The sequence below is a fragment of the Lepidochelys kempii genome, chromosome 2 (genome assembly GCF_965140265.1).
Source record: "Lepidochelys kempii isolate rLepKem1 chromosome 2, rLepKem1.hap2, whole genome shotgun sequence".
Classification (NCBI taxonomy): domain Eukaryota; kingdom Metazoa; phylum Chordata; order Testudines; family Cheloniidae; genus Lepidochelys; species Lepidochelys kempii.
The window spans coordinates 76,692,682-76,716,598 of NC_133257.1; the positions used below are offsets into that span (position 1 = coordinate 76,692,682).

At 41.0% G+C, this 23,917-nt stretch overlaps 1 protein-coding gene across 4 annotated transcripts in view; it reads left to right on the forward strand.

The window, feature by feature from the left end:
• GAREM1 (GRB2 associated regulator of MAPK1 subtype 1) overlaps positions 1–23,917 on the forward strand; it is a 123,923-nt gene that overhangs the window by 78,406 nt on the left and 21,600 nt on the right. For 3 of the 4 annotated variants that reach the window (XM_073331292.1, XM_073331294.1, XM_073331293.1), the window contains one exon: positions 13,356–13,486. The exons of the other annotated variant lie outside the window; for it this stretch is intronic. In XM_073331292.1, the coding sequence (XP_073187393.1) occupies positions 13,356–13,486 (131 nt within the window). The remainder of the gene's footprint in view (positions 1–13,355; positions 13,487–23,917) is intronic. 4 annotated transcript variants of the gene reach the window in all.

Below are 23,917 nucleotides of genomic sequence, written 5' to 3' on the forward strand. Positions count from 1 at the left end.
CTGAAGCTCTGGTACAGGCCATTTTCAGAGACACGATACTGGACAACACTGACCATGGTCTGATCCAGTATGGCAGTTCTTGTTGTGTTGTCCATTGTTATGTTATCCATCTCGCATAAAGCACTACCAAGGACTATGGCTGCTGATTCAGTCATTTTCTGGTTTTTAAAGTTCCTCCCATTCGGTTAATTAAAAAACCTGTTCGTGCACATGAAACAAAAGCACTTTTTATATGAAATTGATCTATGGACATTTTCAAAATTGCTGCTGTCTGAATGCACTTTTTCTTTAGTTTTGTTTAGCCTATCAAAAGTTTCTGCCGGAAACAGCACTGTCCTTGTCAAATGGAATATTTTACTATACACACCATCCTACACTTGCACCACAGCCTGTTTAACATGGAACAGGGTCAAAACCTGAAAGGCACAAAAGAATGCTCAACAAGCAAGGTTGCAATGAATGAAGCAAAAGTTGTGCTATTGAAAAGGAGGCACTATGTGGGACCAGCAAAGCCGTCTCAGCAAAAGAATAAAAAGAAAAGGGGTATGGGGGGGGAAGGAATCTTGTGCCCAAAAGAAAAGTCGAGCTTGCTATTTCTAGCATGGTACTAATGTGCCAACCATTGGGAAGCATGAGCCTTGAAACCTCTTTTAGAGTAAAAGCTGTTATGCTCTGAAGAGAAATAAATCATTTATCTTAGCATTTGCTGGGCTCGTCTGAGTTTTGACTAAAAAGACTTATCAAGAGCTAAACAATGTGTCTAAGCCTGAATGGAAAGGCCAGTCTTGTTGCACTGAATCTGTATTTTTAAATGGTTACTACATCTGAATACGTGCTGTTTAACTGTCTCTGGTGTAAACCCACAAATCATTTTTATTTTCAGAAGCACTGAAGTCTTTAATTTGCACAAAAATCTCCTCTTTTCCATTTACTCTATATACCACCTCTCTTCCCTAGTATTGGAGCTGTTCATTGTTTTTTAGTCAACCAAACAAAGTGCTAGAAGTTAGAGCAGGCTTAACTCAACTAAATACTGTAGTTAATGAACTGCAAAGCTCCCATTGACTTCATTAGGATAATGAGTTGGCCCGTAGAGTGAATAATCTGCGTTCTAAATTCAGGTCTTCAATCTAAAAGCAACATTTTCTTTAAGTCAAGAGGAGTTTTGCCATTGACATCATCGGGACAAGAATTTGGCCTTTAATGCTGCTTAGTGTATATCAGAAGAAGCTTCCTAACTTAGCTTATTCAGTGCAACTGGTAAGTAGGTGCTAAGTCTGATTCACTTTTACAACCACTTTTACAATTTTACTTTTACAATTTGTAGAAACTTTTACAATTTGTAGAAATTTTAAATAGGGCTTCATCAGACAATCTGATAATGTCCTGTCAAAACTGTTTACCACTACAAAGCTTCCATTCCCCTTCTTCAGTGAATATAGACTCTCTGTAAATAGTAAATCTACATTTGGCACATTTTGAAATATTCTGCTCCTAGCAAAAAATAAAGTTTTGACTTTAGTGCCCAGGGAACATGCCACCTTGACAGCACTAGAACTCCACAGTTGCATTAGTGGTGGTGGTGGTACAGGGGGAGGAGAGGGGAGTGGCAGTCCAGGCTTTCCTGTGATGACCCTCTAATAATCGATTGTGGAAAGACAACTTCTAGAGGTGAGTGATAATGGAAATCTGTGCCCATTCAGTCCTTTGGCATAATTTGCAGCTTCAGTTATGAACCAGTGGTAGTATTGCCAGGTTGAAAAGGGATCCTGGCAGCTCTGGTCAGCACTGCTGACCAGGCCGATAAAAGTCCAGTCAGTTGGGCTAAGGCAGGCTCCCTGCTTTCCATGGCTCTATGTGTAGGAGCAGCCGGGGGCTCCGCACGCTGCCTCCGCCCAAAGCACCGACTTTGCAGCTCCCATTGGCCAGGAACCATGGCCAATGGGAGCTGCAGAGGTGGTGCCTGTGGATGGAGCAGCGCGCAGAGCCGCCTGGCCACTCCTCTGCATGGGAGCCGAAGAGGGGATATGCCGCTGCTTCCAAGAGCTGCTTGAGGTAAGCCCTGCCCGCAGACTGTACTCCTGACCCTCTACCCCAGTCCTGATTCCCACTCCTGCCCTCCGAACCACTCTGTCCCAGCCCCACCCCAGAGCTAGGGTGACCAGATGTCCCGATTTTATAGGGACAGTCCCGATATTTGGGGCTTTCTCTTATATAGGCACCTATTCCCTCCCCTCCCCCCCGTCCTGGTTTTTCACACTTGCTATCTGGTCACCCTATCCAGAGCCCCCTCCCGCACCCAGAAGCCCTCATTTCTGGCCCCACCCTGGAACCTGCACTGCCAGCCCAAAGCCCATACTTCCTCCCACATCTCAACCCCCTGCCCCAGCCTGGAGCCCACTCCTATACTCCCAACCCCTTGGCTCCACCCCCGAGCCTGGAGCCCCTTCCTGCACCTCAAACTCCTCATCCCTGACCCCACATCAGAGCCCGCACCTCCAGATGGAGCCTTTATCCCCTCCCATATCCCAACTCACTGCCTCAGCACAGAGCCCCCTCCTGAACCCTCAGCTCCTCATTTCTGGTCCCACCCCAGAGCCCTCACCCCGAGCCGAAGCCCTCACACACACACACCTGCACCCCAACCCCCCGAGCCAGCCCTGGGAAAATGAATGAGGGTGGGGAGAGCGAGTGACGGAAGGAGGGGGGATGGAGTGAGCAGAGGCCTGGGCTCGGAGAGGGGGCAGGGTCTTAGAGGAGTGGCTGGGGAAGGGTGTTCGGTTTTGTGTGAGTAGAAAGTTGGCAACCCTAACCAGTGGTACCATATTTGTTATGGACATCTGTCCAGAAGGAACTAGATAGATCACCATCAATTTTTTTCACATGCGTGAGTAGTCACAAATTTTGGTCGGAAATGAAATTTTATTCTAATTTAAGTAGGGAATTTAAATAAATAGGTGTACCAGGAACATCAAAATAGTGACTATTTTCTTTAGGCCAAATATATATGGAGCACATGAAGGTGAGGACATAATATACCTGATTTAAGCAAGGCGTTATGTAGGGAATTATGATAAAATTTTGAAAAAATTGCCAGTGCACCTATACCCTAACCTATAATAGGTCTGCTATTCTAATCCTGGGTGTTGGAGTCAGTCTGCCTGAAACTGTGGTGGTTTTGTGTGATTGACAAATGTCCACCAGGAATTAGGTTGAGATTATCAAAACTAATTTTTTCTTGTGACTGAATTAAATTTTCACCTGGCTTTAGACACCCCCCCCCAGCCCTTTTTGTTTTTTTGCAGATGTCCCCTGAAACTGTTGTAGACCGCTTACAGTTGGTCACAAGGTGAATAGTTAAGAATACATCTAGAGGCAGATTACAGCTGATTCAATAGCGTGTGCGCTACTTTTGTTGCTGTTGAGCTATTTTAATTTAATATCCCACACAGAAATTTGCAGCAGAAAATCAGCTATTGGAGAGCAAATGCTGAAAATAATCTCAAAACTTGGTTATGGTTTGGAAAGCACCCATGTAAAAACATCTTTTTGGTCTTTGTTCTTCATTTGATATAACTTCAATCAAATTTGCTCAGTTTTTCTAGTCTAGATTAGATTTTGTCTAAGTGCTGGCACTGCAGGCTCAACCCAGTGCCTAGAAATCAATCCTTTTTATTTTTTTTGGTCTCTATAAAACAGCACCAGCAGGAAGGGTTTTGGATTCTCAACTTGCTGTTGCTGGCAGCCTAGATGCACAAGGCATAATGTCTGTTGTTTATAAATGTTCTAGAGCTGTCAGCTCTCTGGGGCAGATAGTAGTTATAACTTGCTATTGTCCGTAAATTAAGCAGTTTATTTACACTTAGTTCCATCACTTTACCAAGTCACTTCTCTAATTGGAACTACATTTATAAGCAGCTGCATTCTTCCCACTCCAAGGACTCATATTTTGGTGGGTTTTAAGCTTTGAATCAGGGAGCTAGTATGCAAACAGAAATAGTATCTAGGTTCATTGCAGAAATACTGAAATTTTAAAAGCATTGTCGTCTTTCCCTTTGCCTCCCTGCCACTTTCATCCCAACCTTTCATGTGCTGTCCAGTATATTTTGGTAGTAGCTGGAGCCAAATGAGGAACAAATTGGCAATGCCGCCTCAAAAATCCCCCCTTCCTCCTAGTGGCAGGACACAGACTGCAGGGAGGCTCCCCAGGATCCCTGTTACCAGTGGAGTGGATCTGGTGACCACAAGCTACTGGTGATCTCTCCCCTCTTTAACACTGACAGAGACTGAGCAGGCCTCCAGCAGTCTCTCTTTCGTGCCCCTTCTCCATAGGAAAAAAGCCTGGTGCATGAGCCACCTATGTGTAGCTTCTTTATCTTTGCTGTTACCTGATTTCAAATCTTGTTTGGTGTGAGCTTCTAGAGGACTTCTCTTGCATTTTCTTTAACATGTCCCTCTCCCTATATGATACTACAGTGTGGTGGATTTTACTATCATCCTGTAGGTTCCACTATTAATGTGGGTATGTATTTGTAAGCTTGCTGCTCAACAGTTTGATACAGGCTATGGCTAATCAAGAAAGTCAGACATTACAACAGATTCACTTAATGGCTGCCCATTGTTACGACATGTGAACTGATATTTAGGAAATTGAAAGCTGCTCATGTAATGCTCTTAATACCTTTTAAGCAACACACAAGACACCTAAAATGGTGTTGTTAATTATGAATGAGGTTGATAATATCTAGGAAGATGGGTTAAACTTAGGATTGTTGTACACTCAAAAGTTGCATCAGCATAGTTGCGTGTCTCAGGGATGTGAAAAATCCACACCCTCTGAGAGACATAGTTAAGCCTACCTAACCACCAGTGTAGACAGAACTAGGTCAATGGAAGAATTCTTCCATCAGCTTAGCTTCTGCCCTTAGGGGAGGTGGATTACCTACAGTGACAGGAGACCCCCTTTTCCCCCCACACACAAACCCCATTGCTGTAGTAGGTGTCTACACTGCAGTGTGATAACCGTGCAGCAATGTTTTAAACATAGACATACTCGTAGTTAATGCCCTTGCCATATACTGCAGTTAGTCACATGATTTCTGTAAATCATATAATTTATTTATTGTGGTAACCTAGTAGTTGTGACTCTCACCTATAAAACAGAGGATGTTTTGGTTTGCCATTTTAAGTCCTCTGCATACTCATATGTCTATTTTAAGTCACCTACAAATTCAGCGTCTTGGGTTAAATCTCGGTGAAATGTGATTAAAGTGCCATTGGCACACTTGTACTGATTGGTGTTATGGTGCTGGTATCTACACCTTTAGAATCATAGAAATTGGAGATAGAAAAGATGTAGCAGACTGTATAGCCCCCTTTTCTTTGCCAGTGCATGATTATAGAGTGTAAGTAAAAATCCAGAACAATGCAGGTAGCCTTTGATTGTATTGCCTTGTGGAAGACCCTGTTTTGATTCCCTTTCCTGATCTCTTGAACAGTACAATGTAAAGGTGAAGTCCTGTGACCATCTCCAACTGAATGATGGTGTGTGGCTCAGTCTTTTTCTTGGCTGAATGGATGACAGCAAAGCAGGACTCCTATCACAGTGATATAAAGCAGAAATAAATTGTGGTGTTTGAAGCCCCCCAAAACTTCAAAAATCCTTCCAAGAAGTAAAACTATTCCTGTTCCTTTCCACAGGTCTGTTCCCTTCCACTGTGCGCAGGGTACTACACAATCAATTACTAGGTTATTGAATGTGCTATTGTGCCTTGCCCTGTTCTGTGTTTTATGGTACCGTAAATTCAGCTCAGGTGCACATCACAGATTCTAATTACAATTTTATGTTTACTTAAACATGCCTTTTTCCCAGTTAATTTTCATTTTGTTCCCAAAATTGCATGTGTGTTGAGGGGATGGGTATCCCTTTCTTTAAAAATGTGATGAATACAAATACTGTATATAACAATGCAATATTTTACTAGTTCGCAGAGCTGTTGAGGATTTAATAGTGTTTGTACAGTCCATATAAAAAATAGATGTGCCCCATAAGTGCACCTGGAATTCCTTCCTTTACTGTGTCTACCATATCTTCACTCTCTCCTTCTAAAGACAGATTCCAAGAAGTCTCTTGTTTCAAAATGACTGTAACTGTTAGTGCCCTCTAATCTTTCTGCAAAAAACTTTAAACCAATGAATAAATGACTGAAAAAAATAAACTCTAAATTTCAGCAAACTGAAAGAAGGGAAGCAAACGAGCGCAAGACATGTAGTTTCCTGTTTATTGTCACTACTGCTGCATGTCCCCCAAACCCTTCCTTTGCAGGCTGATTGTCTAGATGGTAAGTTTTTGGGGGCAGATATCATAACATTATACTTATTCTTAAAGTACCTGGCATGCTGCTGGAACTATTCAAATTATAGCTGCATCAGTATTTGATTGTTGGGGGGGGTTTCCCCTAAAAATGATGCTTTGGGTGTATGTAATTGCAAAAATTATCACCCCAATACTTCATTGAATGAAATACAATACTTGAGTGCCACATACATAATTCTACAAAAGGAAGAAAAATTACCTGCATGTTAGTATGGGTTAAGATTTATATCCAGGTTATTTTAATACCATATTTTTCTGGCTTCCAATTTCCCCCCCTCAACTCTCTGCCATTTCTGTGGTGTAAGATAACTCCACTCTATGAACTAACTGACAGAGTGAAGATTGATCAAATAAGCTGAGACTTCCCTGGTGAGACAAATCTATCTCCATGTCAAATGATGGGGTTACTCTCTTGTCCTTGTGTGCACATGCAACGCTAATGGGAGTTACGTGCACATGTCAACAGAAGCATATACGATACCCCCATCCATAAGAGAAGCAGAAGTGCTGAGGTGGCCTTTCAAACTGAAATATTGCATTCCATTGCACTGCTAATAAGCTGTCCCTCCTTCTCTACCTCCTCCTCTCTTTCCCAAGCCACCTGAATTTGAAATTCATTATTTTGGCCATTCACATCTTTCTTACTCCTTTGACTATGTCTTTTAAAATCTCTGCTCAATTCTAGCTAAAGTCATTCTGCTCAAAAAGAAAAGCAAAAGTGTTCCCAGAGTCCAAGGAAGTAGAATTCTTATGGGGAATGTTGGCAAAATCAACAGTCTTTCCCAAAATGGTGGAATTTTGTCAAATAGATAAAGATTCTGAACATTGTAGGCCATGACTGTGGTTCTGCAAAATGCTGAGTACGTTGTCAACACTCAGCATAGTGTGAAATGTAAACCTCTGCTTCTCAATCTTGCTATCCCAATGTATTGTCTATTAATTCCTGAACAGCACTGGGTCCTGCAGATGGAATAACTCACTTTGAGATTTTACTAAATAATCAAAGCTTCTGAAAGACAATACAACTTTTTCTTTAGAGAAGGATTTGACAAGTAACACATCTGAACAGATGTTTCTGCAACCTCCACCCCTGCTGTATGGTGGCACAAAACCCCTTTACACAGAATGGTCTGTTGCAGAATTTCTGTACTGATTTAACAAATTGATTTCACATCTGCTTTTGTGTTTGTATTAACTCTTACATTGTCTCTGGGAATTGGTATGTTTTTAATCAATTTTTGTATTTGAACAGGGATTTTTAAAAGTAAAGTATGGTAAAACAGTAATTATAATAAATGAAAAGAATTATTACAGTAAGAAACAAAATCAATAGTCTCATTGCACCCTTGTTCTTCTGTTCTGGGTTTTGTTTGGAACTGTTTAAGGGGGACTGGACTGGACCTTTTTTTTTTTTTTTTTACAGGAAAGTGGATCCCATAACTTTTAGAGGAAAATGCTGATCTTCTATGTCAATTATTGCTTTAACTTTGTAGCCAGAGGTCTACAGATTATCCCAATACTAGCCAATTTGACACTTTCTAAAGGAAGGACTGCTGCTCTAGGGGTTCTTTTGTTTTTGTTTTTTCCTTGTTATTTCATGTTTCTATGCTCATCTTTTTGATCTGTGTTGCATTTGCCATTTTCATTACAAGCACCTTTGCATGTAAATAATCTAATTTCTCCACCTATTTAGAGGGCATATTAAAAGTGCAATACTGCTTTAATACACTATCTTTCTTTTCCTGCATCAGAGACCATGCTCTGGGTGAAACTTGTATTGGTTTCATTCCATTGATTAACAAGAAAAACCCTTTAATAGATTTTTACCAATTGATTTGTGCTAATATTAAAACATCCCATGATATGAGAGTTGCAGGTGCACTCCTCTGAAAGCATATGTTATTTTTGATTCCTGACAATACTTCGTTATCAAATACCTAAATAGAATGAAGATAAGTCATGTTGTGATTGCGGTTCAACCTTCTGTTAATTTTGTAACGTTTTCTGGTTAAATTTACCTTCTCTCAAAAGTAGTAGTGTTTTGCTACACTCTGCATGCATTTTGTTTGTTTGTTTTTGTTTTAAAACTAAGTCTTGTCTTCACTTAAGAGATAAGTAACTTACAAATACATTTGTTCCAAAATGCCCCGAGTGTGTGTGTATATATGTTTTTTTCGTGTGTGTGTGTTAAAAGAACATCATTAAAGTTGCAAAGTCAAGTTGCCGGGACAACCTTAATTCTGCCCCCTTGTGCATATGGGTTATGATAGTCTTTTAGTTACATGAGTATACACTACTTTTTTCCCCACAGGCCACTGCCTCATTCAATGCACAGTGTACAATGCTCGCTTAATGAGCAGCTATTCCATATTTTGTTTTTTCTCCTTGTTCAGCATGTGGCCTCAGGCTTTACTGTATGCAGTTCAAACTCTGCTCCAAAGACAGAATTATTAATTTCCTCATGGGCTTTTCTATGGTTCTCATCACTATATTATCCAAGTGCTTCATAAACATTAATTTATCTTCACAACCAGCCTGTGAGATGAGGTGGGTATTATTGTTCCCATTTTACAATAGGAAGCTGAGGAACAGAGCGATTAAGATCAAAAGCAGCTATTTATTTTGGGCACCCTATTTGGGACAGGTAGGACCTGATTTTTTTTTTTTTCAGAGTATGTAGCATTATACAGCACTTGATATGTTCAAAGCACAGTTCCCACTGACTTCAGTTGCAGCCATAAGTGCTCAGCATTTCTGCAAATCAGACCCTCAGTCTCAAGTGGGGCATGCAGAAAAGGAGAAACCAAACTTTGTACAGGTTACTTGCATGTTCAAGTGACTTGTTCAGCGTCACATAAGAACTTTGTGCCAGAGGCAGGGATAGAATCCAGTTCTCTAGAGCAGCATTCAAGTGCCTTAATTCTGAAAAGTTGGTCCAATAAAAGATATTACCTCACTTACTCACTCTTTCTCTCTAACTCTGAGACCTCATTCACTACACACCTTCCAACTTCTGCAACAAATGAACCAGGGGTCCTACAGAAAAGTCTCCTTCACTATAAAACACTGATTGATTCCCAGAGCTGATTCATTCTATATACTGAAAAGGCAATGGTCCTGTGGAAAAAACAGAATCATAGAAATGTAGCACTGGAAGGGAGCTCAAGAAGTCATCTAGTCCAGTCCCCTGCATTGAGGCAGGACAAGTATGCCTAGTAGGGCTGTCGGTTAATTCATGCAATTAACTCAAAATTAATTGCAATTAAAAAATTAATTGCTGTTTTAATTGCACTGTTAAACAATAGAATACCAGTTGAAAATTTATTAAATATTTTTGGATGTTTTTCTACATTTTCAAAAATATTGATTTCAATTACAACACAGAATACAAAGGGAACAGTGCTCACTTTATATTATTTTTTATTACAAAATAGATAGTATTTTTCAGTTCACCTCATAAAAGTACCGTAGTGCAATCTCTTTATCGTGAAAGCGCAAATTACAAGTGTAAATTTTTTTTGCTACATAACTGTACTCAAAAACAAAACAATGTAAAAATTTAGAGCCTGCAAGTCCACTTAGTCCTACTTCTTGTTCAGCCAATCACTAAGAGAAACAAGTTTGTTTACATTTATGGGAGATCATGCTGCCTGCTTCTTATTTACAGTGTCACCTGAAAGTGAGGACAGGTGTTCGCGTGGCACTTCTGTAGCCGGCATTGCAAGGTATTTACATGCCAGATATGCTAAATGTTCGTATGCCCCTTCCTGCTTCAGCTACCGTTCCTAAGGACATGCTTCCATGCTGATGACACTCATTAATTAAATTAATGAACTCCTTGGGGGGAGAATTGCTCTGTTTTACCCACATTCTGCTATATATTGCATGTTATTAGCAGTCTCCGATGATGACCAAGCACATGTTGTTCATTTTAAGAACACTTTCACTGCAGATTTGACATAATGCAAAGAAGGTACCAATGTGAGATATAAAAATAGCTACAGCACTGGACCCAAGGTTTAAGAATCGGAAGTGCCTTCCAAAATCTGAGAGGGATGAGGTGTGGAACATGTTTTCAGAAGTCTTAAAAGAGAAACACTCCAATGTCAAAACTACAGAACCCGAACTACCAAAAAAGAAAATCAACCTTCTGCTGATGGCATCTGACTCAGATGATGAAAATGAACATGCGTTGGTTCGCACTGCTTTGGATCGTTATCGAGAGGAACTCATTATCAGCATGGATGCATGTCCTCTAGAATGGTGGTTTAAGCATGAAGGAACATATGACTCTTTAGCGCATCTGGCACGTAAATATCTTGCAACCAGCTACAACAGTGCCATGCAAACGCCTGTTCTCCCTTTCAGGTGACATTGTAAACAAGAAGTGGGCAGCATTATCTCCTACAAATGTAAATAAGCTTGTTTGTCTAAGCGATTGGCTGAACAAGAAGTAAGACTGAGTAGACTTGTAGGCTCTAAAGTTTTACACTGTTGGGTTTTTTAAGTTATTTTTTGTACATAATTCTACATTTGTAAGTTACACTTTTACAACAGAGATTGCACTACAGTACTTTGTATTAGGTGAATTGAAAAATACTATTTCTTTTGATTTTTTTTACAGTGCAAATATTTATAATAAATATAAAATGAGCACTGTACACTTTGTAGTGTATGTGGTAATTGAAATCACTATATTTGAAAATGTAGAAAACATCAAAACAAATTTAAATAAATTGTATTCTATTAGTAACAGCGTGATTTAATTGGGATTAATTTTTTAAATCCCTTGACAGCCCTAATACCTAGTATGCATGAAGAGTACATAATCATGTAATTAAAGACTGTATTGTAGTGGATATGTGTAAAGGGCTGAATTAAGGTTGCTCAGGTAAGGGAGGCATTGAGAGCACAGGAGTGAGAGTCTCCCAACTTTTAGTTCCAGTGCCTGGATCCAGACCTGGCCTGGCCCACAGCAGCTTAAAGCTGCAGTTGTAGGTAAAATCTAGCTCAGCCCTGGGCTGGAGCATGCTCAGTGAGGAGAGTCTCTGTTAAGCTCTAGCAAGTCTCTACTGATCATGTGCAAACTGTGACTCTTCAAAGGCTTATAACTTGGCCTTGCTTCAAAATAATAGGGCGGGGGAGGGCTAGAGTTTCTCAAATAAAAGGTTGCCAGAATTTTTTAGCACGGGCAAAATAACTTATTTGTCCCTTGACTCATTCTTGGAAACAGCTGGGTTGTTTTCGTTGAAATTTTCCAAGCAACCATCATGGAAAAGTTCAGCCCAAATAGTTAGTTTGGCAAAGCTTTATAAACAACTGAAAACAGGGTATTATTGTGGTGGGAAATGTCAGGGAACTTTAAGAGGCAATGCTACTAGTCCTGCCTATCATACCTTAAAACTACCATGAAATCTGTACAAGAAGGGCAAACTCCTACCTTATGAGTCCACTCAAAGTAGCCTTAAACACTGCTGTTCTACCCTTATTAGAAGATTAGTCCTCCATTTGTCAGCAGGGGGTTGTAGTCAGATGGGACACTTGGAGAGGATCCTCCTGGTTATAAAAGAGAGGGGGCTGCTGTCAGGGCTCTTGGACGGTGAGATTTGCTTCCCCTGCCCTGCTTGGTTCAAAGCAGTCAAAATTTGGGGACCTTCTGGCATGCCCCAAAAGACATCTGTCCAATAAGGTTTTTGGAGAGGGCAGAGGGTATTTTCCTAGATGAAGGGGCAGGAGACAGTTTTTTAGGTGGTTGGCTGGCTGAGTTCTTGTTTAATTGATAATTTTGGTGCTTCAGAGATCGAATTGTATTTGTTAATGGTGTGTTAGGTTGCCTGTAGCCTTGGACAGGCACCTTTTTAGCTATTTAAAATCTAAATAAATTAAACAACCAATTTTTCTGTCTGGAGTCATTGCTTGAGACAGGTTTCACTGTGTTTTTGATGGGGAATATCCTGTAGGATACTAATATCAATATTTTTCAAAAGTGGGGGAGAATCACTCCACTGATTAAATTAATCTCACTAATATACGGAGAATGTTTGTAGTGTCTGTCCCAGTTTTAGCTACTGCTCTTTTAGCAAAAGTTTACTTTCAAATTGTGCATTCATATCGCATAAAAAGAAATGCGGTAAATGAGGTGACTATTCAGAATTGTATAAACGTTCCTTCCAAAATCGTGAATGTGGCCACAGTATTAGGGTCTAGGCAGAGATTTGTCTTCTGTGACATTTAGAAAATAATCAAATTAAAATGTCTGTCTTGTGGTGCAAGGTAAAGTTAGTAGGGAACACTTATTTCCAACATTTCATAATTTATTTACTTTAGAAGGGGAATACTTTATCTTCCACAGAGTTTTAAATAGTCGTGTGTGTGTGTGTGTGTGTTTAAAGGTACACATTTTTAATAATGGATTAAATGGAGCTAGCTCTAACAAATTATTTGAAACATTGTTTCTGATTGTAAACTGTCATGTGGAAAGCATTCAACCAGTACACTACTGTTACCAAAATATGGTGTAAGGAGATTGGTTTTAGTTTAACTTCTTCACTGCAGTCTAATGATACTTTAAAAATTTCAGCACTATTTTTGGTTTCTTTGTGGCACAAGGGTTTTTTGTGTTTTCTATAAATCAAAGTATTCTAAGAGCTTTCTACACAGAAGCTGTAAGGTATAAGTGTACACATGTAGAAGCACTAGTAGTTACTTGCCAGTTCTAGAGAGAGCATCTGATAAGATTCCTTTTTAATTTGACTTCACTTCCCACACATTCTTGTAATTCTGGGTTAGTGAAACTTGGTAACTTTTCATTTGAAAGCTTATGAAGACACTTTTGCAATCTCTTCTGTTGTTGCTTAACTATTAATAATCGGATGAAACTGACCAAGCATCATAGTGAAGGAGTGAGCAAGCAGTTGCCACAGTGACAGCTGTCCAATGTAAATATCTTACCGCTCTTCTGTTTATCATCTGTTTTCAGGGCAGTTTAAGCTGCTGGAACAAGACCGAGATATTAAGGAGCCAGTGCAGTATTTTAACAGTGTGGAGGAGGTGGCTAAAGCATTTCCTGAACGAGTTTACGTCATGGAGGAAATAACATTCAACGTTAAGGTAGCCCCTGAATAAATATTTGTCCCCATCTAAATGATTAACTGGTACAATCTTTATATACATGGCAAATGAGCAACTGCGTTATGTGGGGAAAAGTGACTTTAAGACAGATGAGTCTTTAGTCTTCTATTCGTAGGCAGTGATTTTTAGTATAATTTTTTTGTAGTATTAAAACGGTGTGTTCTTCAAGGCGCCTTTTGATCCTACAGCCCAGCAGCGGAGCACCCCCAATAATCCATCCATCTAACTCAAGGGCTGTCGCCAGATTTTAGACAAAGTGTCTTTTGTTTCACCCCGCAAAAGTAGTCTGGATTTTACTCCCTGCTAGGCACCAGCTGCTCCACTCGGTCTCCAGAAAGCCTCATTTCCAGACAGTGTGTAGGGTACTGTGATGGAGTTACTTGTCTCTAATCAGATGGCAGACTACTGCAGTTAAATAGCATTGTATATAAAGCAAAACAACAGAAGACCCACTTGCTTTTCTTGTGTACATCTTGAGTCTGTGAGAGGATCAGTGATCCACATGGGAGTGGGAAAGGGTTTCCTGTGGCCACACACAAACACACAAACTGAAACTGTGTTAAATAGGATGATGTCTGAATCTATCCACACAAATTCTCACCTGTAGTTTCAGTAGGTTACCGTGCAAGCCTGGTCAATGCCCAACACCGGTCACAGCAGCCTCAAGGCTGATCTAATTTGCGCCACCTGGAACACCAACTAGGGTTGTTACATAACCTCTTGGAGCTGGAGCACATAGGAGCTAACTATACCTCCTACACGGATGTGGGAGCAAGCTGATTATGCTGGCTTTACGCCGCCAATGAGTCCTCTACCCCAGAGGAATCCCTAGCTGGGGCTCCTTCATCCCTCTTGCACTGCTGCAGCAGAGGACTAGGGTTTTACCCATAGTTCCTATACACGTGAAGCATGATGTTTGAAGGGGTGCTATATAAACGTGAAATATGATTTAACTCATGTAATGACAAAATGAATGCATCTTTCAAAACAGTACATTGTTTTCATATAGACTCTCTTGATTAACCTGGATGTGTATAACTGGGCACCTGATTACTTAACACCATGATGTGAGATTACAGGGCAGTATTGCATTGCAAGGGTAAAGCTAAACATACGTAAGATTGAATACATTGTTATAGTGGGACTCGTAGCTCTGTGCAGCACAGTACAAATGTATTGGCATTATTTAACTGATCAATGGAAAAATTAAAATGCAGTCAGTGAAATGCACAGCTATGATTTTATAGGGTGAGGATATACAACTACAAGCTTGTTAAATGTAAAATGTTCCCACATAAGCTGAACGGGAATTTTTAAAAAATACTTTGCCAGTTCATGATGCTGAAAATTAAGTGTAGCATGCTGTTTTGATATCAATACTGGATTCAGAAAATTGCTATCTACAGTAATAGTCTTCTGTTTAAAAAAAATTCTGTGTTTAATAGTGGGCTAAACAGGTGCCTTACCTTTTTTTTTTTCCCCTGCAACTGTTTCAAATTAGTGATATCTGTCTAGACCAAGCCTGTTTGCGTCCCAAAATAAAAACAAAAGTGAAGTAATGTAACAGGACTGAGGAACAGTTTAAGTGATAACTTTTTATAAGACTGTAACAAAATAAATATTGTACAATACAAATGCCATACATATGCCTATGAAATTGACGTAAGCACTGGAGAGGACTAAAGTTTATTATGTCTATATACAGTAAATCATTCCAGTTTTATGTGTTATAAATTAATACAGCATTATTCAGTATTCAAATACAAGAAGGAAAGAAAAAGGCTTATGTAACATAGTTGATGCCTGTGCGTGTGTGTAGCACTTAGGTAGATGCTCATGAGAAGTTCTTGGGATCTACACTAAGGGTTCTTCAACTTGGGAGTTGTGATTTCTTCTCCCTCCACCACTCTTCCCATATGCAGGGTTCTGACTAGATCCCAGCTGGATGGGAGGGAGGTACTGGCATGGGAAAAGGTTGAGAATCACTGATCTATGTAATGGAGACCTCTGCATAGGAAATCTTGTAACCAAAGGTGTGGTGTCAGTATTCTGATAACAGAGAACTCTTGCATCAAGAATTAGAAGGTCAGCCTTTTTGTTGTTGTTTCATTATTATTAAAAAGAAACCCAGATGCTGTACTGGGCTTGATAGGCAAGCCAGGAGAAAATCCTGCAACTGTCATAGGGTTTTTTAAAAATATCAGCCCAGTTAATATAGTTCCATGCTCATACATCATATTAGTATTGTTGCCTGCTCAGTAACAGCAATTTTACTCCAGTCCTATTCTATCAATTAACATCATAGTGCAATAAATTATAGGAAGTATTATAAAAATCAGTTTTATTTTACCTTGATGTCATCTTAACAATTTTTCCATTTATTCTTTTCTCCCTCTTTTTCTCTTCTTTATCTTACATCTTGTTACTTTTTTTCTTCTGAAAGAGTGAAAACTAAACTTTTTCTCTCACAGGGCAGTGCAGAGTTCGCTTCCTGTTTGAACCCTTTTCTTTCCATTCCTTTGTTGTGTTTCATACCTGTCTGCTTTTCCTACCACAGTTTGTTCTCCAAACTTCTGCTTTTCCTCACCCTTAATTATGTTTCCAGATGCAAAAAATAGTGGTCTGACTGTTAGGATTTCTCACTGACAGGTAACTTCCAAAGGAAAAGCTCCTGTCTTCCCTGATGCACCAGGGTAACAGCTATATTGCTCCCCATCCATGCACATTGAACCGGCCATAACTACGCATCTGCTGCTTCTATATGGTTGGTCCAATGTGATCCTTGCCTCTCCATCTAAATGCCTGTGGTGGAGCAGTCCGCAGTGTAAAGCGGAGAAAACCTGGCTTCTGATTAAGCTATGGATGTTGTGAATTTGAACCTTGCTGTGTGTGGGGTAAGATGTTATTTTACTTCACTTTGTGGGGAGGAAGATGACTTTTTTCCTTAATAACTAACATCTGGGCATAGAGGGCATCTCTTCATCTCGTCCCCTTTTACCTGTGGCAGGCGGACATGGCACAAAATCTGCTGGATTATCTGTGAGACAGGAGAGGCAGTGCACATGGCTGGAGTACAGGACTCTGTAACAGAAGGCAGAAATGGGAACTGAAGAATTATTATGGAATTATTAACAATTTATGAGTCCTTCTATATCAACATTAAGTTTTCCTGATGGTAAAGCGCCCATAGGTCTGCGTTGTGTGTGTGTGTGTGTGTGTGTGTGTGTGAGAGAGAGAGAGAGAGAAAATTTAGAATGATCTGGATACGGACTTTCTTGGGTTCATATTAAGTCTACACTGAAATAAGAATTGGAAAATTTTAAGAGATAATGATTTTCTAGATTAAATATGTAGTTTCTACAAGTACCTGTTCTTTGCTGAAATACTATTTGGTAACCTCTTTGATGTAATACTTGGTAAATCACCACAGAGATCTTCTTTTGTTTATATAGCACCATGACACTGGTGAAGATGGCTTTTCTTGATTCTCCACAGGTGGAGGGAAACCACTAGAGAAAAGCTGAGCTATATCAGGGAACAGCTCTTCGAATGCTAATAGCACTAAGTTGTCAAGAGGATGGATCTAGACAGTTCTCAGTGGTAGCAGATGACAGAACGAGGAGTAATGGTCTCAAGTTGCAGTGAGGGAGATTTAGTTTGGATATTAGGAACAACTTTTTCACTAGGAGGGTGGTGAAGCCCTGGAATGCATTACCTAGGGAGGTGGTGGAATCTCCTTTCTTTTGAGGTTTTTAAGGTCAGGCTTGACAAAGCCCTGGCTGGGATGATTTAGTTGGGGAATGATCCTGCTTTGAGCAGGGGGTTGGACTAGATGATCTCCTGAGGTCCCTTCCAACCCTGATATTCTATGATTCTATGATTTATCTGCCTCCAAGAAATATTCTGACAATGAATGTTTGTAGAGCAGTTGGAAAATGCACATGTGCTATAGTTCCTAAGTAATTGCCTTTAGTCTCTGAAAAGTCGTATGTTTAAGTAATCCTCTTGGCATAGTGCTTTACTATGCTAGTCCCTACAGATGCAGTGCACAAACTTTTCCAGTCGCAACCCACCCACCCACCTCCATTAACAGAATCTATTTCCTCCCCCCCACTCCGCCCCTCTTACTGCACAGACAAGGCTTCCTCAGCAGAGGAGCTTGGGCTGAAAGTGAAGCTGGGGGTGGAACTGGGGATAGGGGAGGGGCTGGGACTGGAGGCAGAACTGGTCTGGGGGTGGAGAGAGAATGAGGGCAGAGATGTGGCTGGTGATGGAAGGGAGTTAGGGTTGGGGGCAGAGTGGGACTGGTGGTGGATCTGGCCTGGAGGTGGAGCTGGGCCTGGGGGCTGAACGGGGTTGGGGGCAGAGTGGGGCTGGAAGCTTGGCACTCCCTCCCCAACCCCAAGTGGGGGCTGGCCTGGGCCCTGCCGCATGCTGCCCTGAATGTTCCTCCCTGCCCTCGTAGGGGAGCACACCTCACAGTTTGGGGACCACTGCTCTACAGAGTGCATTTTTTCCCAGAAATAAAACAAGAGCTTTTATTTGCTTGAGAACTTATCAGTTTTCTAAGCCTTAAAAATGTTATGCAACTGAATGAATAAATTGCTGATTTACTGGCATAGTTGCATTACAGCTTGTCAGTCCTAATAAGCTTGTCTTTTGTTTCCAAAAACAAAATAGCTTTAGAGGTCTGTAACCAATGTGATATTTTAAAATGCCACAGCAGTGATTGCTAAAATCAGTCCATCTTCAGTTTTAAATTTAAATTGTAGCCTAGGTCCTCATTGTTACCTGGCCTTATACAGTACTAACATCATGCTTTAGGGCTATATTGAACCTTTCCGTTTATAAGCAGTATTGAGATACCACCTTAACTCCTGGAACCAGGGAAAGCCTGCTTCAGGTGATGGAAATAAACACATGCATACTACTGACAAGAATGGCCCTACTCATCAAATTTAGGAGCCTATCAGTCTCTGATCATGCAGGCAACTGCTTACTCTTCCCATTTATCCATCCCTCTTAAAAACTGTGTGTTTTTATCATAGAATCGTAGAATATCAGGGTTGGAAGGGACCTCAGGAGGTCATCTAGTCCAAGGGACCTCAGGAGGTCATCTCGTCCAACCCCCTATTCAAAGCAGGACCAATCCCCAACTAAATCATCCCAGCCAGAGCTTTGTCAAGCCTGACCTTAAAAACCTCAAAAGGAAGGAGATTCCACCACCTCCCTAGGTAATACATTCCAGGGCTTCACCACCCTCCTAGTGAAAAAGTTGTTCCTAATATTCAAACTAAATCTCCCTCACTGCAACCTGAGACCATTGCTCCTTGTTCTGTCATCTGCTACCACTGAGAACTGTCTAGATCCATCCTCTTTGGAACCCCTCTTCAGGTAGTTGAAAGCAGCTATCAAATCCCCCCTCATTCTTCTCTTCTGCAGACTAAATAATCTCAGTTCCCTCAGCCTCTCCGCATAAATCATGTGCTCCAGCCCCCTAATAATTTTTGGTACCCTCCACTGGACTCTTTCCAATTTTTCCACATCCTTCTTCTAGTATGGGGCCCAAAACTGGACACATTTTTATGGCTTACTTAGGGGACGAGAGCTGAGGAAGCATTGTCTAATGCCCCTACTCTACTTATGCTACATTGATGACATCATCATCATCTAGACCCATGGAAAAGAAGCCCTTGATGAATTCCACCATGATTTCAACAATTTCCATCCCACCATCAACCGCAGCCTGGACCAGTCCACACAAGAGATCCACTTCCTAGATACTACAGTGCTAATAAACGATGGCCACATAAACACCACCCTATACCGGTAAACTGCTGACCGCTATACTTACCTAAATGCCTCCAGCTTTCATCCAGACCACATCACACTATCCATTGTGTACAACCGAGCTCTACGATACAACCGCATTTGCTCCAATCCCTCAGACAGAGACAAACACCTACAGGATCTCTGTCAAGCATTCTTAAAACTACAGTACCCACCTGCTGAAGTGAAGAAACAGATTGACAGAGCCAGAAGAATACCCAGAAGTCACCTATTCCAGGACAGGCCCAACAAAGGGAGTAACAGAACGCCACTAGCCATCACCTTCAGCCCCCAACTAAAACCTCTCCAGCGCATCATCAAGGACCTACAGCCTATCCTGAAGGACAACCCATCACTCTCACAAATCTTGGGAGACAGGCCAGTCCTTGCTTACAGACAGCCCCCCAACCTGAAGGAAATACTCAACCACACAACAAAAGCACTAACCCAGGAACCTATCCTTGCAACAAAGCCCATTGCCAACTGTGTCCACATATCTATACAAGGGACACCATCATAGGAGCTAATCACATGAGCCACACCATAAGAGGCTCTGTCAAAGTTCCTTCCCCACTCTGAACTCTAGGATACACATATGAGGACCCACATAAAAGACCCCCTAAGCTTATTCTTACCAGTTTAGGTTAAAAACTTCTTCAAGGTACAAACTTTGCCTTGTCCTTGAACCCTATGCTGTCACCACCACGCGTGTTAAACAAAGAACAGGGAAAGAGCCCACTTGGAGATGTCTTCCCCCAAAATATCCCCCCAAGCCCTACACCCCCTTTTCTGGAGAAGGCTTGATAAAAATCCTCACCACTTTGTACAGGTGAACACAGACCCAAACACTTGGACCTTAAGAACAATGAAAAATCGATCAGGTTCTTAAAAGAAGAATTTTAATTAAAGAAAAGGTAAAAGAATCACCTCTGTAAAATCAAGATGGTAAATACCTTACAGGGTAATCGGATTCAAAACATAGAGAATCCCTCTAGGCAAAACCTTAAGTTACAAAAAGACACAAAAACAGGAATATACATTCCACCCAGCACAGCGTATTTTACCAGCCATTACAAAAAAGGAAATCTAACTCATTTCTAGCTCGATTACTTACTAACTTTATAAAAGTTCTGAGTCTGCATTCCTGATCTGTTCCTGGCAAAAGCATCACACAGCCATACAGACCCTTTGTTTCCCGCCCCCCACCCCCAGCTTTGAAAGTATCTTGTCTCCTCATTGGTCATTTTGGTCAGGTGCCAGCAAAGTTATCTTAGCTTCTTAACCCTTTACAGATGAAAGGGTTTTGCCTCTGGCCAGGAGGGATTTTATAGCACTGTATACAGACAGGTGGTTACCCTTCCCTTTATTTTTATCGCTTGTTCACCTGCACATCTACCAATGTGATATATGCCATCATGTGCTAACAATGCCCCTCTGCCATGTACATTGGCCAAACCGGACAATCTCTACAAAAAAGAATAAATTGACACAAATCAGATGTCAAGAATTATAATATTCAAAAACCAGTCGGAGACCATCAACCTCCCTGGTCACTCAATTTCAGACCTAAAAGTCGCAATTTTCCAACAAAAAAACTTCAAAAACAGACTCAAGGAAACTGCAGAATTGGAATTAATTTGCAAACTGGACCTCATTAAATTAGGCTTGAATAAAGACTGGGTGTGGATGGGTCATTACACAAAGTAAAAACTATTTCCCCATGCTATTTTTTCCCCTACTGTTACTCACACCTTCTTGCCAACTGTTTGAAATGGGCCATCCTGATTATCACTAGAAAAGGTTTTTTCTCCCCCCCCCCCCCGATGATGATAATAGCCTACCTTAATTGATTGATTGGTCTTGTTACAGTTGGTATGGCAACACCCATTTTTTCATGTTCTCTGTGTGTGTGTATATATATCTCCCTAGTGTATTTTCCACTGCATGCATCTGATGAAATGGGTTTTAGCCCACAAAAGCTTATGCCCAAATAAATTTGTTAGTCTCTAAGGTGCCACAAGTACTCACTGTTTTTTTACTGATACAGACGAACACGGCTACCACTCTGAAACCAGTACTCCAGATGAGGCCTCACCAATGCTGAATACTCTAACAATCCTTAGAAGAATAAAAACAGAGCTGTTTATTTTTTTAACCTTTTTTGCTATCTCCGAGTAACTTAACTTGGGTTTGTAAAGCAGCTCAAATACTCAAAAGTACTGCTACAGAGGTGACTAGAATAGTTAAAGGATTTTTAGTTTGCACTGATGCTAAGTCACCTTTACTGTAGCATAACTGCTGCGCTCCCTCATAATAAGATGCAGCAGATGTAACCAGCTATAATGAAGCAACTAAATAAAATGTTTTTGATATAAACCTTTATATATCCAGATGGTTAAACACTTTTTCATCCAACGATAACAGATTAGAACAATTAGGACTTGAAAACCTATACCATCAGCTATTGGAAGAATTTATTACTTTGCACTAACTTGTGAGAGGCAATATGTTAATCTTCCCAGTACAAAACTTTTGTTAGGTAATCATTTTTTATCTACCTGATGTCTGTCTTCTGCAGCAAATGTCACTTTAGTCAATCTAAATTGCCATTGAATTTCAGGAGACAGAGTTTAAAAGATTACAGTGATGTAATTCATCACTGTTTTGTAGTGCATTTGATAAAATGTCTTGTAGGAAGCCAGTGAGTGAGGTCAAAACGCTGGCATCAGTGCTGAACTCCTGACATGGATTGATAACTGGCAGAGAGAGAACAGAAAGCAACTAATATATGGAAGAGGATCCTTCTGGTGGAATATAAATCCCAAACTTACTTGTTAGTATTGGGAGTGGTTCAGTTTAAATGTCTGTTAGTGATTTAGAAAGGGTTTTGAAATGCAATGCAGCAAATATTGCAGATACCACGAAGGAAGGAGTTGTCATGTATCACTAAGCAATAAGATTTAAGAGGGGTAGGGGGTAATGGAGATATAAAGTATGGTATTTAATGTTAGTAGCTGTAAGATAATGCATCCTGCAAGAACAAGCATGAAGGCAAAAATAACTGGGTGGGGTGGGAAGAAGAGAAGGTTACTTGAGGATTGTGCCAGGTTAACAATAAAATGTCGGGGAAGCTTCCTGTTTACGAGGTAATAACCATAAATCATAGCTGAGTCAATTCCAAGGAAGAAGATCAAGAACCTGTTGGCCCAGGTTTTGCTTATTACCAAGCTAACTGCAAGCACCTCAGGGTTTTATGGTGAAATGTCTAAATATTCTAATTTTAAGTGGAAGGGGAAAAAACTTTCAGAAAAATGTAAAATGTGCAGTGCTGTCACAGTGCTGGAAGGTGAATTGTGTCAACAAAACTCACTCACTGAACTCATCCTTCCCCATCCCATTGCCTGGTTTTACCTCCCTACAAATCAGCAGGGCTCTTGTTCCTAGATGAACGTATTTCAAAACCAGTATTGCCAACTCTCATGATTTTACCCCAGCTCTAGAGATTCTGGGTGTGGTTTTACTGGTTTCATGCAAACATGGTCAAAGGCACCAACTTGCAAATTTTCCTTTATTCAGAATAACCACCATCTCCTATTACCGTCAATGGGGCAGAAGCCCGCAAGATGGCCCCCATTTCCTTGCAGTCTTTCTGTGTGTGGAAGTGGGGCGGCCTTTAATAAAATTCACTGCCACCTCCCACTGTTCTCAGTAAGATAGAAGCCAGACCTCCCCTCCCCCCAGGCAAAATGGCTGTCATCGTCATTCAGAGGCACAAGGACTATGAAGAGCAGCAGAGACACTGGAACAGGTGGATGGGGAGAAAGGGGGCAGGGCAGTGGGGGGAACAAGAGGCAGATTTAGGGCTGCAGGTGGATATGGGAGGCTGATGTTGCACAGAGGACAGTGATAGGTGGGAGATGGAGGGCTCAGGTGGCTGCTCACCCAGCCAGTGGTAGGCAAGAAGAGTTCCCTCCAAGCATCCAGGAAGAGGCAGGGTCGCAGTGTTGCCAGCTCTTGCAAATTGATGGTGAGTTGTGGGATGTTGGTGCCTGTGGAAGGAGCTGTCACAATGATTGGCCACAGGAGCTTCTCATATGATTTTTTTCAGGGCTGGGTTTGCGGGCAGAGTTCTGTGCGAGAGCTTTGGGGTGAAGGATGCAGACATGCCCTGCCACTGAGCCATGCCTTCATGTATGGCCCTATAGCTGGGAGAGGGGCCCGTTGGCATGAGGTGGGGAGAGAGGTGTTGGGAAAGTGGCACTGCTGGGCAGAGAAATGTTGCTGCCGGGTCAAGACAGTAATAAGAAATGGATGGCAGTTACCTTCTTCTCACCCTAAGTTAGGGAAGTGTAGTTTCCATCTAGCAGGCGGGGAGAGACATGCATTTTTGGTTGCATTAAAGGATCATTGAATGTTTACTTTTCTTTCTAAAATCATCACACACAAGTTGACAGAGGAGTAGAAGAAAGTTAAAATAAAGCCAAAAGACAAACTGAAAATATCGTTTGTCCTCCTCCCCCTCCCCCCCCGAAAATCAATTTTTTTTTTAAATCATAATTTTTGATCACTTGGGGTTGGCAA